The sequence below is a fragment of the Pristis pectinata genome, chromosome 12 (assembly GCF_009764475.1).
Source record: "Pristis pectinata isolate sPriPec2 chromosome 12, sPriPec2.1.pri, whole genome shotgun sequence".
Taxonomy (NCBI): Eukaryota; Metazoa; Chordata; class Chondrichthyes; order Rhinopristiformes; family Pristidae; genus Pristis; species Pristis pectinata.
Genome location: NC_067416.1, coordinates 13493460 through 13509264, shown reverse-complemented (window position 1 = coordinate 13509264; position 15805 = coordinate 13493460). Strand labels below are relative to the sequence as shown.

Sequence of the window (15805 nt, the reverse complement as noted above, 5' to 3'; positions counted from 1 at the left end):
TTATTTATCAACATTTCATCACGTTTTTGTTTCGCCAATAAGTTTTGCCAGTGATCTCACTGCAAAAATATTGGATTCCTTAATTTAGCAAGTTCAATATACGTGCACTGTATAAGCTGTTCCAAAACCTCTTATCCTTTGGCTTCTCTGCAGGGTTTGTTCCAGATGAATGAAGATGCTGGTACATTAAAATAAAAAACGAATGTGAGAACTTTAATTACCTACATGGAGAACACGGGGCGAAAGTCGGAGAGGCAGCGGATTGGCCCGTGGGCTGGGGATGATCACACCCTTGCGCGTCTTATCAAAACCTCTCACTCCCACGTCAACGAAGGCGGTGAATATCACCGCGGTATTGAGGAGAGTAACTTGAGCCGGCAACTGGCTGTATGGCGCTCCTTCATTGCCGGAGCCAGCCGACGCTGAAGTGACTTTCACACAAAGCCCAGCCCCGTGCATTGCAAATCAAAGTGGGTAGCATCGGACTAGGTAGTCGACCACTCCTGTCAAAGAAGGTATTCCATTTCTATTGCAAGCAGTAATTTTGCAGTGAAAGCTCTTTGTTTTTATGAATGTCATATAGAAGTGCAGCTTGACATTTTAACATTATTCATAACTACTGATGTGCGGTGTTTATTAATAATTGTCTGTTCTTTGCACCCACAGGTTGCCGTGAACACCAGGAGTGATGGGTGGATTAGACAGCCTGAGAGAGTTTAGTTTCTTGCGCTGGCTGAGGGATGGTCGGCAGTCTCGGAAACTCATCCTGTGTATAGTCTTTATCGCGTTGCTGTTGGACAACATGCTGTTGACCGTGGTGGGTAAGTAACGGGGCCCCGGCGCTCCGCTTGTCGAGCGGCAGGGCATGGAGCCTCCCTAGAGTACAGGAGGGTCCTGCGCTTCTCGGAGACCACAACAACGCCCACTGTGCAGATTAAATGGAGGGGGCGACGCGCACTCTGCTAGATATACTCTTCCCTCGAATGTTGAGGGGTGGATGTTGAAATGGCTTTTTTTTAAATTTTGCTACTTGTTTAACGATGACGCCAACAAGACATCTCTGCACGATGACAAACGAGATGATTTCACCTAATCGAGTGTCAATTCATGTTAAAACTATTATGTTTAGTCTAAAACATCAATTAAAATTAATGGTTGTACTTTCTTATCATGCTTTTATGCGGGGAAATTAACAGGGATTTCAATTTCTGATCATTTGGACCAGTTGGATATATGTAGCTTCACAACTGCTCTGCAGACGAAAACAGTTTTGCACCGAACTCTTTCAGGTCACACTGGGCTTCTGTCCAATTCAGCGACTGTTTATCTTGTTCAAGTACAAATGGATCTCGGTACCATTGCAGGCGGCCCTTTATCAGATATATGGCACATTGAATTTCTAAAGGACATTGTCATTACTGAGAGCTCCCTATATCATTGGCGAATAGGAGTGTCACGGAGAGCTACAGTGTAGTGCTTGAAGGGTACCCAGTACTGAGAGAGCGCAGACCTCGACCAAGTCACTTGCTCGATAATTTCTACGGCAAACAAGTCTGAGGATTTATTCCATGTGTTTTCGATTGGCGGAGACTATGGATGTTAATTTCAGTTGGATCAAAATATTTAAATTGGTCTGATTTGAATTGGATTAAAATCACTCTAAAACTGTAATTTGAATCGGATTATATACACTATAGGGTTATAATTTGCTGTGGATTATGGGGTCTGTAAAGACTATTTCATTGCGGTTTGTAGACAGTATAGAGACTGAGGTGTTCGGGATTGTTTGAATTCTGGGAACCGGAATTCGTTTACGGATTGCACACAATGTAGGGATCATTGCGTAGAATCGGAGCGTTATAGCTCAAAATGAGGTAATTCGGCTTTTGGACTGTTCTGCTTGCCTCTTTTGACATGGGTCGAAATAGTTCAACAGCCTTCCCTTCCCTTCCCCCATTACTCTGGAAGTTAAGTTTGTCAGCTTTCATTACTTTGAATATTGTTAAAAGTTTCTATGGAATCGATTTTCGACCCTCTCCCAAAAGTGCGTTCCGGATTATAACAACTCTCGCAGTGGAAAAACATTCACATTTTCCTTTATTTGTTTTGCCAGTTACTTTAAGTCATGAGAATGTTGTGATAAACTTGGCGAGGAAAGAGGAAGTTTCGTGGAATTACTCCAGCAATGAGGAGGGGATCTGGAGAAACTGTAGTTGTTCCCCTTGCAGGAGAGTAGACCAGAGAGAAAAGTAATACGAGTGTTCAAAATTATGTGGGATATTAAATACCAGCAAGTAAACACTGATGCCTCTTTTCCCAAGACCCCGTGTAATTTTGAACACCTCTAAGTTTCTTTCTGCTCTTTTTCAAGCTCCCTTCTCATTGAATGAGTAATTTGACTTTACTTTCTCTTTCCCCCCCCCCCTCCATTTTAGGATATCAAGTCTTCTGAATAATTATAATTTAGTTTCACAATGTGTTTAATGCTGCTGTAGCCATTTTCTGTTTGAAATTGTGAACAATGTAGGAAGCACAACTTACTGCTGACTATGGACACAGTAGAGGTAGTGCTATGGCACAAACGTGTTTTATCATCAATGTAGATGCTGTAAGACGAATAAATTCTTGAACATTACAAATACATAGACTGTTAACTTGGTTGTGGACACAGCCCAGCGCATCATGGACACCAGCCTCCCCTCCTTGGACTCTGTCTTTACCTCTCGCTGTCTTGGTGAAGCAGCCAGCATAATCAAAGACCCCACCCACCTGGGTCATTCTTTCTTCTCTCCTCTTCCATCAGGTAGAAGATACAGGAGCCTGAAGGCACATACCACCAGACTTGAGGACAGCTTCTACCCCACTGTGATAAGACTATTGAACGGTTCGCTTATGCGACGAGATGGACTATGACCTCATGATCTACCTTGTTGTGACCTTGCACCTTATTGCACTACACTTTCTCTGTAGCTCTGACACTTTACCCTGTACTGTTATTGTTTTTAACTGTACTACATCAATGCACTCTGTATTAACTCAATGTAACTGCACTGTGTAATGAATTGATCTGTATGAGTGGTATGCAAGACAAGTCTTTCACTGTACCTCAGTACAAATGACAATAATAAACCAGTACTCTTATCAAGAATGTAAAGTGACATTGATTATAAACATTGTAGGAAATAACCTGTTACTGAATACAGATACTTTAGGGAGTAGACTGTTGCTGGTCACAGACACCGGAGAGACTGTAACTTCTCAATTTGAGACATGATATGAATGGCAGCATGACTGAAAGACTAGAGGAAATAACTAGATACAAATTATGGGCATTAAATGCTGCTGCCAGTAACAATAATAAACAGCACAAGTCAGTGACTTGTTTCTAATTCTAGTAACTGAAGGTACTGAAAATTTGCAGATGATCATGAATTCTATAATGACATGTTGTCAATTATTGACATATAGATACTGTGGCTGTTGATTATTAGCACCATAGGTATTGCAATTTCATGTACTTCTATAAATTGCTACAGTCCTTACAATATCCATAATCAATGCTAATTATAGAAACTGAAACATGATGCTGATTATTTGTTGGGACTATTAATGTGTTGCTAATCGTAGGCACTTCAGGCACTATAAATTGGTTGTAAATACTTAAGGAACAGTAACATGAATTGTTAACAATAACTGACTATAGGTTGGAGGAATTCTAACTTGTGAATAATTATAGATAACTTAAGGACTGTATCAATACAAAAAGTAGAATCTGTTGCATTGATTATTATTTAAACTTGGGACTAAATGAAGTTTCAGCCTATAGACATGGGAGAGACTAACTTGTTGCTGATTTTATACACTACAGGAATGATAGCAAAATGTCACAGGAAACAAGTTAACTTGTCAATGATATGAACTGTAACTTGTGATTGCAGACACTAGGGCAATTAAAATATCTCAATTTGTAAGAAATCTGTCTGATTGTAGACAACACAAGGAGTATTAATAATTTCTGATCATAGATTTATTTCTATGCACAGCACCTTGTAGTTATTATGCATACTGTAATCACTTATTATGCATACTGTAAGCACTAAGTATATGACTTGTTGCTGATTGTAAGCACTGCAGGAACTGTAATGTCTGATCCATTATAGACACAGCAAGATTTTTTTTCCAGGGACAATCATTTAACAGATTCTGCAGAAATGGTAAACTGCAGATCAAAGACATTGTAGGAACAATTATTTGTCATTGATTTGTAGGAATAATTTTCCAATAGTACACACCCTCTACAGTCTGTATACTGTTGCCAATTGAGTAAGAAACATACCTTGCTGGTAGCAGGTTCCTAACAGTAAATACTGAAGGAGCTGTACATCATTTTGTCTGTAGATAATTGAGTAATAGCAATTGTATATGGTGTAGGAAATAACTGCATTTTGACACCAGGAACTGTAATATTGCCATCATAGCACTGGGAAAAACAACTTGACCATGGAACATAGAACAGTACAGCACAGAACAGGCCCTTCAGCCCACAATGTTGTGCCGACATAGCTAATTCTTCCTACCTACAGAATGCCCATATCCCTCTATTTTTCTCTCATTCATGTGCTCATCGAAGCCTCTTTTAAAAGCCCCCAATGAATTTGCCTCCACCACCCTATCAGGCAACGCATTCAAGGCATCCACCTCTCTGAGTTTAAAAAACATATCCCTCATGTCTGTTCTGAACCTACCCCCTCTCACCTTAAATGCTTGCCCTTGCTGATGCTTAGAATGACTGACTTGTTACCAATTACAGAACTGTAAATTGTTGGCCATTATATAAACATTAGGAACTATTACCTGCTGCTAATTAGAGATATGGTAGGGACTGCAATTTGATGCTGATTGTAACTTCGGTGAGAATTGCAAGGAGTTGTCAATTAGCTATGCAGTAACTGCAACTTGTTGCTAAATGTGGACATTGTAGGATCTGTGTCTTAGAGCTGATAATGGATACTTTGGTAATTGTAGTAAGTTTTTATGATTGGCAGGAAGTTGCATTTATCTGCATCAGTTATAGTTCTTGCATTGGCAATGATCAGAGGCAAATTACAGTTCCTCCAATACCAATAAATTATATGACTTGTCATCTCTATCATAAGCCATAATAATTGGTCTACATAGTTGGGCAATAAGACATCTACATCATCACTAACAAGAAATAAAACGTTAATTATAGATAATATAGGAACTGTAACTTGTTGCCAATTATAGACACTTTATGATTTTTTTTAAAATTTGTATGAACTGTAACTTGTTGCTGATTATGGTCAAGTGAATGGTAACCTGTTCACAAAAACACTTCAGAAGCTGTAACACTTTTTAAGAGATATACCACTTGTTTCTAATGAACAGATATGAACTGTAACCTACTGTTTATAGAAAGTGTAGCTTGCTGATACTGTATGAACTGTTGCAGTATGAAATGTCAACAGTAGGAAGTACAACTTGTAGACTGTAGGAAGTACAACTTGCTGATGCATATAGACCATATAAGCTGTGACTTGTCGCTGATTCTGTATGCCTTGTGTCTTGTTATCATTTATTCATACTCTTAAGAACTAACTAGCTGATTACAGACATCCAATAAATGGTAACAAATTGTAGGAAATGTAACTTGCTGCCAATTATAGACATTGTAGGAGTTGTTTATTAAAGACAAAAGTATGAACAGTTTTGTTGCTGTGATACCATGTTTACTATAACATTGGAAACTATTAACAATATAGAAGTCATGTGCTGCTAGTTATAGACAGTATATGACTTGCTGCTTGTCACTAATTGTACATGCTGTATGAACTGTAATTTGCTACTTAGACTGTAAGAAGTAAAACTTGCTGATTGATACCAAGTGAACTGCAAAGTTGCTGATTGTGGATACAGTGGAACTGTCACTTTAATTTTCCATCCCACTCCTGCTCTGATCTGTCTGCCTTTCGTCTTCTACACCATTCCAATTAAGCTTGAGGAATAGCATGTGAAGATATGGATTAGTATTAGAAATCCTTTCATCCCCTTGATTACTCAGAGGCTGAGGGGTGACCTAACAGAATGAGATGAATAGATGGGTTAGATAATCAGTCCTTTTTCCCCCAGCATGAAAATGTCAAATACTATAGGTTGGGGGGGAGGGGGAGTTTAAAGGAGATGTGAGGCAAGTTCACTTGCACATAGAGTGGTAAGTGTTGGGAACTCACTGCCAGGGACATGGTGGAAGCAGATACAATGGCAATGTTTAAGAGGCATTTGGACTGTTCATGTCAGGCAAGGAATAGAGGGATGCAGACCATGTGCAGGCAGATGGGATTAGTTAAGTTGGCACTATGGTTGATGCAGACATGTGTGCTCTGCTGTTCTATCTTCTATCTTAGTAATACTCAAAGACTACTTTCACCACCCCTTTGAGGAAGAGTTCCAAAGACTGCAACCCTATAAAAGGAAAAGTTTTGCCACCTGTCTGGTATTGGTGATCCCCTTATTTTTAACTGATGAAGTTTGATTATTCACAAGAAGAAACACCTCTAAGTCCATGCTGTAAGACCCCTCAGGATCTTTTAATCAAGTCTTGTCCTTCTTTGTGTCATCAGCAAATTTAGCAATCACATTTTTGCTGCCTTTCTTTTTATAATTGTGAAGTTTTTGTATCCTGCCAACTAGAGAAAGACCTGTAACATTACTGATCATAGACACTGCATGAATTGTGATGCTGGTTAAAGAAACCATATGAACTTTAACACTGTCAATGATGGACACTGTAGGAACTGTATCTTTTCTGGTAATTAGTGACAACAGGAACAAACTTGCTGTTTCTGGACAGTAGGGACAGTAACTTGATTATTGGCTTTGTAGGAACTGTAACCTATTACCAATAATTGACACTGTAGGAACAATTTTTTTAACAATTTTAAGTTATTGGCAATAATACACATTCAATTAACTGTAACTTTAGCTAGTTCTAAGCACCATCAAAATTGTGATTTGTTGCTGAATTTGAACATGGTATAAACAATATCTTGTCAGCTATTGCAGACACAGTAGTAACTGTAAATTGTTGCTGATTAGATGCTACATGATCTGTGATGTTGCTAATTCCAAACAATGTGGCAACTTACAATTTGTTGGCAATTGTAGTTAACATAGGAAGTATAACATGTTGCTGACCATATGCTGTACAACATGTAATGAGTTTTGAAACCATTTTAACTAACATGTCAGCTATCATATGGTAGAAACCTGTACCATCTTTCTGATCAGACACCAGAGAAACTAACTCTTTTTGCCAATTATAGACAATGTAGGATCTGGAATTTGCTCATTATAAATGAAGTCTTAAGTGTCACTTAAACGAGGATGCAGCAATGGTAACTTGCTATTACAAATGCGATAACCTGTTACTCCATCTAGACATCAAATGAACTGTAACAAATTGTGGATTATTCATATAGTACGAGCAGTAACTTGTTGCTAATTAGTGACACCATAGCAACTAACTTAATGCCAATTATGGAACTTATAACAGCTGTAGCATTTTCACCAGTTATAAACTAGGAAATTAACTTGTTACAGATTATTAACATTAAATGAACTCTAAATTGTTGCCAATTCTAGACAGCATAGCAACTGTTGGTTTTTGCTAATTATAGGCACTGTATGAAATGTAACATTTGCTGATTCCAGATACTGTAGGAACTGTGGATGTTTGCCAATTAATGACATCGTGGGAACTGAAACCTGTTGCTGATTGCCTATAGGAATCTCAACATATTGTAGATTAGAAACACTACAGCTTGTTATGGATCTTTAACACTGTACAAACTAAAATTTGCTGGTAATACATCGCTGATGTACACTTCATAAACTGTTAAATATTGCTGATTAACTGCAACTTATTGCAATAATAGAAATGGTATCACTATTGCTGATTGTAGAAATTGTATGAATTGTAATTAGAGATGACAAATAGTATAGTGTATTGGAGGAATTGCAATTATGGACACAACCTTGCTGCTGATTTTGGGCATTATTTCAACTGCAAACTGGGAATTATAGAAACAATAAACATTTGCCAATTATAGACACCATAGGAGATGTGGTCACAATACTGTTGATTATAGAATATGACTAATTTGTTGCCAATTTTGAACACTAGCAAATGGAAATTATAGGCACAGTAGGAATCATAAACTTGTTGCTGATTCTGTGTACCGCATGAGCTGTAACTTGTTGCTGATGATCAACCTTTAGAAACTGTACCTTATTGATTACAGATACAATATGAACTGTGGCATGATGCTGATTTGTTGCCAATACAATGTTTAGCAAAACTAACTTGCCAGAATTAACACTGACTTGTTGCTGAGTGTAGTCATTGTAGAAACTGTTCTTTTGGAAATGTATATAATGGTCACCTTATGCTCAAACTTGTTGATGTGGTTGTATCTGTAATATGATACAAATTGACTCAAGGTTCTCTAACTATTTACTAATTTGCACTGTACAAACTGCATATTGTTGCCAGTCATTGACTCTGCAGACTGTAAATATGATATGGAACCTGCTGCTGATTATGGACAGGGTATAAATGCTAACTTGCTAAAGTTTAGATTCAGCAACAACTAACTTGTTGATAATAGACATGGATATGTGCAGTTTTTTTTTACTGGTCATTAATACCATAGTAACTACCCTTGATAATTATAGGCATTCTGGAACTGAAATGATGTGTATTATGTACAGAGGGTATTTTCCAGCTGATGGTCAACAAGCTACAGTGGCTGTTTTGGACACTATAGCAACTAACTGTTGCCACTAGTGGACACAGTAGGAGTATCAGCAGATTATAGATGGTAACTGTAAATCATTGCTGATTGTTAACATTGTAGGAATGTAGCACATTTCCCATTATAGAGACACTGAAGTCTAACATTTTACTGGTTCTGCATCCTGTAGCAAGTATAGATTGTTGACAATCAAAGACACTGCATGAATCATATTGCATTACCGACTGTGGAAACTAACTTGTGGCTGATCATCAACACAGTCAGACCTGTAACTTACCACTGATCATGGAGAACACATGAAGTGTTGCTGATTTTACACAAAGAACTGTGACATCATGCTGATTAGATACACTGAACTGTAACTTTCTGATTGTGGACATGGTGGATGATGTGACAGGTTGCCCACCATCGACACTATGAATGTGTTGCTGATTTCAGACACTATATGAACTCTGACTTGTTGTTTTCAGACATAGTTGCAGTTGTGAATGGTTGATAATTATTGTCATACATCACAAATGGGGTCCTTTGGCCCACAATATCCACACCAATCATGGTGACTGTAAGAATCATAACGTGTTAGCAATTATAGATGCTGATGGGGCAGTAACTTTCTGCCAGTGATAGATGCTGTGGGAACAAACTTGCCAATTAAAAACAATGAACTGTAACTTGTGCTGACTATAGACGTTGTAGGAACTGACTTGTTCCAATTATAGATGCTAGAAATTCTCAGCTGGTTGGGCATTGGCAGTGGGCAGAAAAGGAATTAACATTTCTGATCAATGACCTTTCATCAGAATGTTAACTCTCTGCAGATGCTGTCTGACCTGTTGAGCATTTCCAGCATTGTTTTACCTCAGATTTCCAATATTTGCTATTTAATTGCTGTAGGAACTGCAACTTGTGACCAGTCAGCCTGTAGGAACTTTAACATGCAGTGGATTATCTATGTTGTAGGAACAGTATCTTGTTGCTGATCACACACCTGAATTGTCTGTATCATTGACATGATATGAAATGTAATTTGTTAGTGTTTATACACATCTGAGGAACTGTAACTTGCCGCCAGTTTTAGATACCAGAGCAACTATAACTTGCTGGTCTTGAAAGGTGTCGCTGATTGTAGGCACAATATGAAGCCTAATTTTTGTGGCAATTGTGAAAAATTCAGCAACTTTGTCAAGCATAGATGCTGCGTTTAAAAACTAATATTGCTTATTGGAGACCCTATATATTGCAAATTGTAGGAAATGTAACTTGCTAGTTGTGTACACCATAGCGGCTATGCTAATTGTTTTTCAGAGGCATTGTCATCTGTGATGCCAATTAGAGACTAAGAACAGTAACTTGCTGCCTATTATAGACAGTGTATGTAGTGTAAACATACTAAATATGGATGCTTGGAACTGTAAACAATGTAGGAACTGTAACTCATTAGTTGCAGACACTGTAGGAACTAGTTCTGATTATAAACAATGTAGGAGCTGCAACATATTGATTGCAGGAATTGTAACTTGTTGCTAATTATAGACCCATACAAAATCTAACTTGTTGCCAATTTAGGACACTAACAATGTTGGAAGTTATGCACAGTGTATAAACTCCAACCTGCCACTGATCAATGTATGAATTCTGCTGCCTTGCCATTTACAGAAACAGAAGCAACAGGAACTTATTGCCAATTATAGACAGCATAGGAACTTGTAAAAGTCAGTAATGAGCAAATTTTACTGTTGTTGATACTAGACAATGTAACCTTTTGCCATTTATGGATTCTATATGAACTGTAACACTTGTAATACTGAGACCCTTGGAACTGGAATAAAGGCAGAAAGTGTTGGAAATACTCAGCAGTCAGGCAACAACCACAGTGAGTGAAACAGGGTTAACGTTTTGGGACACTTCTAGGAACTGTAGTCACCACGGGAACTGAAAATTCTGGTAACTTTAGATGCCATGTGAATGATGAAATTGATTATAGACTAGTTGGCGTTCGGACACCCTGCAATAACTGTATCCTGTTGCTGATTATAAACACCCTACAGACTGTAACTGACTTTTGACATTATGACCTGAATCCTTGATTTGTAATCAAAAAATGTAATTCATTGGCAATTATGCACTGAAGGAAGTGCAACTTGTTGCTGGTTATGAGAAATGTAAATTTGTCACTAACTATGGCTGCTTGTTGTAGATGCCCTATGAAAGTATCAATTGGCAATGTTATTGTAGGAACTGCAATGCTGCTGAATGTAAAATTGTAACTGTTGCCATCTATAAATACTTTGAACTGTATTGCTGATTATCAATACTTGCTGATTTGTAGTCAGAGGCAACTAGACTGCTGCTGGTTGTAGATCCCTTTTTATAAACTGAGCTGCAACTTTTGATTTATTACTGACGCAGTAGGAAATGGAACTTGTTGCTAATGATAGATGGAGAATGAATTGTCACCTGTGCTGATAGTAGATGCCCTTTGAACTGTGACTTTATTGGCAATTATACACACTGCAGGGAATGTAGACACTAAATGAACCAATGACAATTTTAGACATTTGAGACCGGTTAATTATTGGCATTGAAGTGACTAAAATGTTGCAGATTACAGACATCATATGATCTGTAACATGTTGGCTGTTCTACACTTGTGGAACTGTACACAGTGTATGACATTGCTGATTATAGATACTGTATTATGTTATTGGTACAGGTTATTGATTGTAGATGTCTATGAACTACAACTTTAGCTAATTATCAATGCAGTAGGAACTGTAATATTGCTGATGGTAAGTGAATGGCAGGTTGCCATTTAAACACCAAATGAACAGTAACGTACAAAACATATGCATACTTCAAGAACTATCACTTCTTCCTGATCATTGATGGCATATGAATTGTACATTGTACTTCTGACACCTGTAGGTATGACAATTGGCTTCTGATTGTAGACACCCCATGACCTATAGTATTATGTACCCAGCTCCCAACTGTTTGTGAGCTGTGACTTGTTATCTGTTGGTAGTTATTTAAACTAACTTGCAGATTATAAAGAATGAATTGTAACTTGTTACATGCTTTAGACACTTTAGGATTTGTAACTATTTATCGAGTATGAACTGTAATGTAGATCCTCAACACTGTCAGAACCAACTTGTTGGTTATGTACATTGTAGAAAGTACATCAGAATTGGCAATTGCAGTCACTGAACTGCAAGTTTTCTGCAATTACACAAAGTGCAGAAATGATTATTACTGATTACAGGCACTGGATGAAAAGTAACATTGGCAATCATAGATCAAGTGGGAACTGTAACAAGGGTGGTGCAGTGGTTAATGCTTGCCTCCAAGAACTCAAGTTCAATCCCAACCTTTGGTACTATGTGTATGGAGTTTTCATATTTTTTCCCTACAACTGTGTGGGTTTCTTTGGGTGCTCTGGTTTCCTTCTACATCCTAACTATCTGTTGGTTGGTTGGGTAATTGGCTACTGTAATGGCTACCAGTCTAGGTGGGTGGTAAGAGAATTGGCTGGAGGTGATGGGCATGTGAGAGAACAGAATCCTGATAAATAAATGGAATTGTGCTGAGAGCTGAAATATACTCGAGGGTTGAATGGCCTCCTACATGTGAATTGTTGCTGATTGCAGATGATATGAGCTGTAACCTATTGCCATTTGTAATATGTGAATTGTAACATCACTAACTGTAGGAACTGTAGCTTGCTTAGATACAGTAGGAACTGCAACCTGATTCCAATTATAAAAATGAAAATTTACTCCCTGCCGTTCATAACATGGACATCCTATTAACAATCAGAAATGTAACTTGTTCAAATTGTGGATACTGAAAGAACTAAAATCTTCCTGATTTTGAATACCCAGAGAACTGTCTGCTTCTTGGGTAGTATATTTGGGTTGAAGATAGCTTGCTTCCCCTCTAATTGTGTGGGTTCTGAGGTGACTGAAGAGGCCAATGTGTAGTGTATGCCTCTGGTGGAGCAGGAGGTGCTTGATAGTGCAGTCTGAGTGGTGCTTCATCTGTCACTTTCATTGGGCTTCTGTGTGCTTTCAGTGAAGAGACATAGGTCATCAATACTACCCCAGATGTTCCTTCTTGCTATTTTCTTTGATTTGTGGGACAAGGATTCCCACGAGTTGTTTACATTGTTACACTGTTTTTCAAGGAGGCTTTGAGAACAACATTGAATCATTTCTTTTGTCTTCCTGGTGAACTTTTCTGTGATTGAATGCCTGTTTCAGGAGCTTGGTGTGGGCATGTAAATGATGTGGTGCACACCTCAAAGCTGGCTGAGTGTATATAGAGCCTCCTGTGCTGGAGGTGTTGGCCTGAGTGATTACATTGACATTGGTTCACCTATCCTGACAGTGGACTTGGAGGATTTTGCAGAAATGGAGTTGGTGGAAACTCGTGATTAGAAATGCCGTTAGTAGCTAGTCCATCACTGAAGTGCACACATTATCTACAATGTGGTAACTGTAGCCTTGGCTGAGAACAAATGTAACATTTGGCCAATTATTGTCACAGTAATATCACTGATTATGAACATTGTAGGGACAGTAAACTCTTGACATGTCTAGGCATAATAGTAACTGCAAAGTCATTGACATATTCACTGTATGAACATGGACACTAAAATTGTAATTTCATGGTAATTTATTGACCCTTTTGAAATGAGAACTTTCCTATTGTAGATGGAAGCTGATTTATAGATGAACTAGGAGCTTATTACCAATTATAACCAGGGGGAATGGAACATTTTACTGACAGTAAACATTGTAGGAACTAATCTTTTGCTATTAGAACTGTAACATCAGAAATTGTGGACAAGAATAGAAGTGCAACTTGTTGCTGATTATAAACACTGAAGTAACTAGGTTTTGTTGGTTATGGCACTGGAGGAATGCAAAATGTTGCCTCCTTAGACACTAAATGTAATGTATCTTTGATTACAGATTTTCTAGGGAATCTAAAATGATGGATAGCAGTATGCTAATGTCCATTTGTAAATGACTGGTCATGCCCTGTAAACCACTATTGGACAGTGGAATGTCTTTGAATATTTATGTGAACTTCCAGAAGACATTTGACATAGTTTAAGTATCCCTTTAAAGACTAAATCTGAAGGGCCTGGAACTTCGTGTAAATTATTGCTCCAACTAAAGGATTGGTTGAGCGGAAGAAGAAATGGAATATGAATAATGATAAATACTCAAGTTAGCATCCATGATTAATTGTATCTTGGTATCTGTTTTGTGGCTTTAGCTACTCACTGCATTTATGACTTGGATGATGTGGTAAAAATCAATGTATCCACTTTTGCTAATGTTAACTGTAAATGATGCATTTGAAGACATTGTCAGAAAATGGGTTAAGCAAAAGTGCAAATCTATTGCAAATATTTCAAATTATGCATATGGAAATGCATGATAAATGATAAAGGGCCTGAAGCAGTGTAGGTCCAAATGTGCATTGTGTTTTGAGTCCTAGATGCTGGGAAGGAACCAGAGTTGGTGTGCATTGAGTATGAACATACAAAAATGCCACATCCTCTAGAGACCCCAGAAATATATAATTGTCCCTCTAGTGTCACTCCAGGGTCTACCATCACCTGACTATCACTCTCTGTAGATTTTGCCAAGGACCGGTCATGATCCCATTGCCACTCCCTCTGGAGTTCCCAAAGAAACTGTGGTAATTGGTTTATTATTGTCACATGTACTGAGATACAGTGAAAAGCTTTGTTTGCAAGCCATCCAGGAAAACAATAACAGAATGCAGAATATGGTGTTACAGTTACAGAGAAAGTGCAGGTAGACTAATAAAAATGCAAGGGCCATGATGAGGTAGATTGAGAGCTCAAGAGTTCATCTTTATCACATGAGGTCTATTCAGTGGGATAGAAGCTGTCCTTGAACCTGGTGGTACATGCTCACCTGCTTTTCTATTTTCTGCCCAACGGGAGAGGAGAGAATGACTGGGGTGGGAGAGGTCTTTGATTATGTTGGCTGCATTCCTGAGGCAGCAGGAAGTGTAGACAGAGTCCAAGGAGGGGAGGCTGGTGTCTGTGATGCGCTGGGCTGTGTCCACAACTCTCTGCAGTTTCTTGTGGTCCTGGACAGAGCAGTAGCTGTACCAAGCTGTGATACATCCAGATAGGATGCTTTCTATGGTGCATCGGTAAAAGTTGGTGAGAGTCAAAGGGGACAAAGCAAATTTCTTTAGCCTCCTGAGGAAGTAGAGGCACTGGTGAGCTTTCTTGGCCATGGCGTCTATGTGATTTGACCAGGAAAGGCTGTTGGTGATGTTCACTCCCAGGAACTTGAAGCTCTCAACCCTCTTGACCTCAGCACCATTGATGTACACCAGGAAAACAATAACAGAATGCAGACAGGTGGTGCATGTACACCACCCTCTTTCCTGAAGTCAATGACTAGCTCTTTTGTTTTGCTGACATTGAGGGAAAGGTTATTGTCATGACACCATTCCACTAAGCTCTCTATCTCCTTTCTGTACTCTGACTCATCACTGTTTGAGATACAGCCTACAACAGTGGTATCATCTGCAACTTGTAGGTGGAGTTAGAGCAGAACTGTGCCTTATTTATATGCTGCTGAAATACTCTCCCATTTAATATTAAAAAGGCTAAAGCCATCTCTCCACAATTGGATTGTTAGCCACTGACCCTATCTCCTTCCATGGTAACTGGAGGCAGAACCAGCCCATTTACAACTTTGTCATTGACCTTGTCCACTGTGATGGAGGCTGCCTATTTCCACCCAGTAAATTTCACTGCTGCTGTTGGCCTGACAGATTTAAAAACCTGTGGATCAGTCCTTTGGCTAACTGGAGATCTCCTATTTCAGTGTAAGTGAAAGATGCAGTTTGGGTGAGTATTGTGTGAATGACCAAGGTCGGGGTCAATAATGCTTCAGTTCAGCTTCAGCTGA

At 38.6% G+C, this 15805-nt stretch overlaps 1 protein-coding gene across 1 annotated transcript in view; it reads left to right on the top strand.

Moving 5' to 3' along the window:
- Window positions 1–368: 368 nt before the first annotated feature.
- The window catches only part of slc18a2 (solute carrier family 18 member 2), a 51174-nt gene continuing 35737 nt past the window's right edge, over window positions 369–15805 (top strand). Inside the window, exons 1-2 of the mRNA XM_052027463.1 lie at window positions 369–515; window positions 667–821. Of these exons, the coding sequence (XP_051883423.1) occupies window positions 689–821 (133 nt within the window). The 5' untranslated portion in view covers window positions 369–515; window positions 667–688. The remainder of the gene's footprint in view (window positions 516–666; window positions 822–15805) is intronic.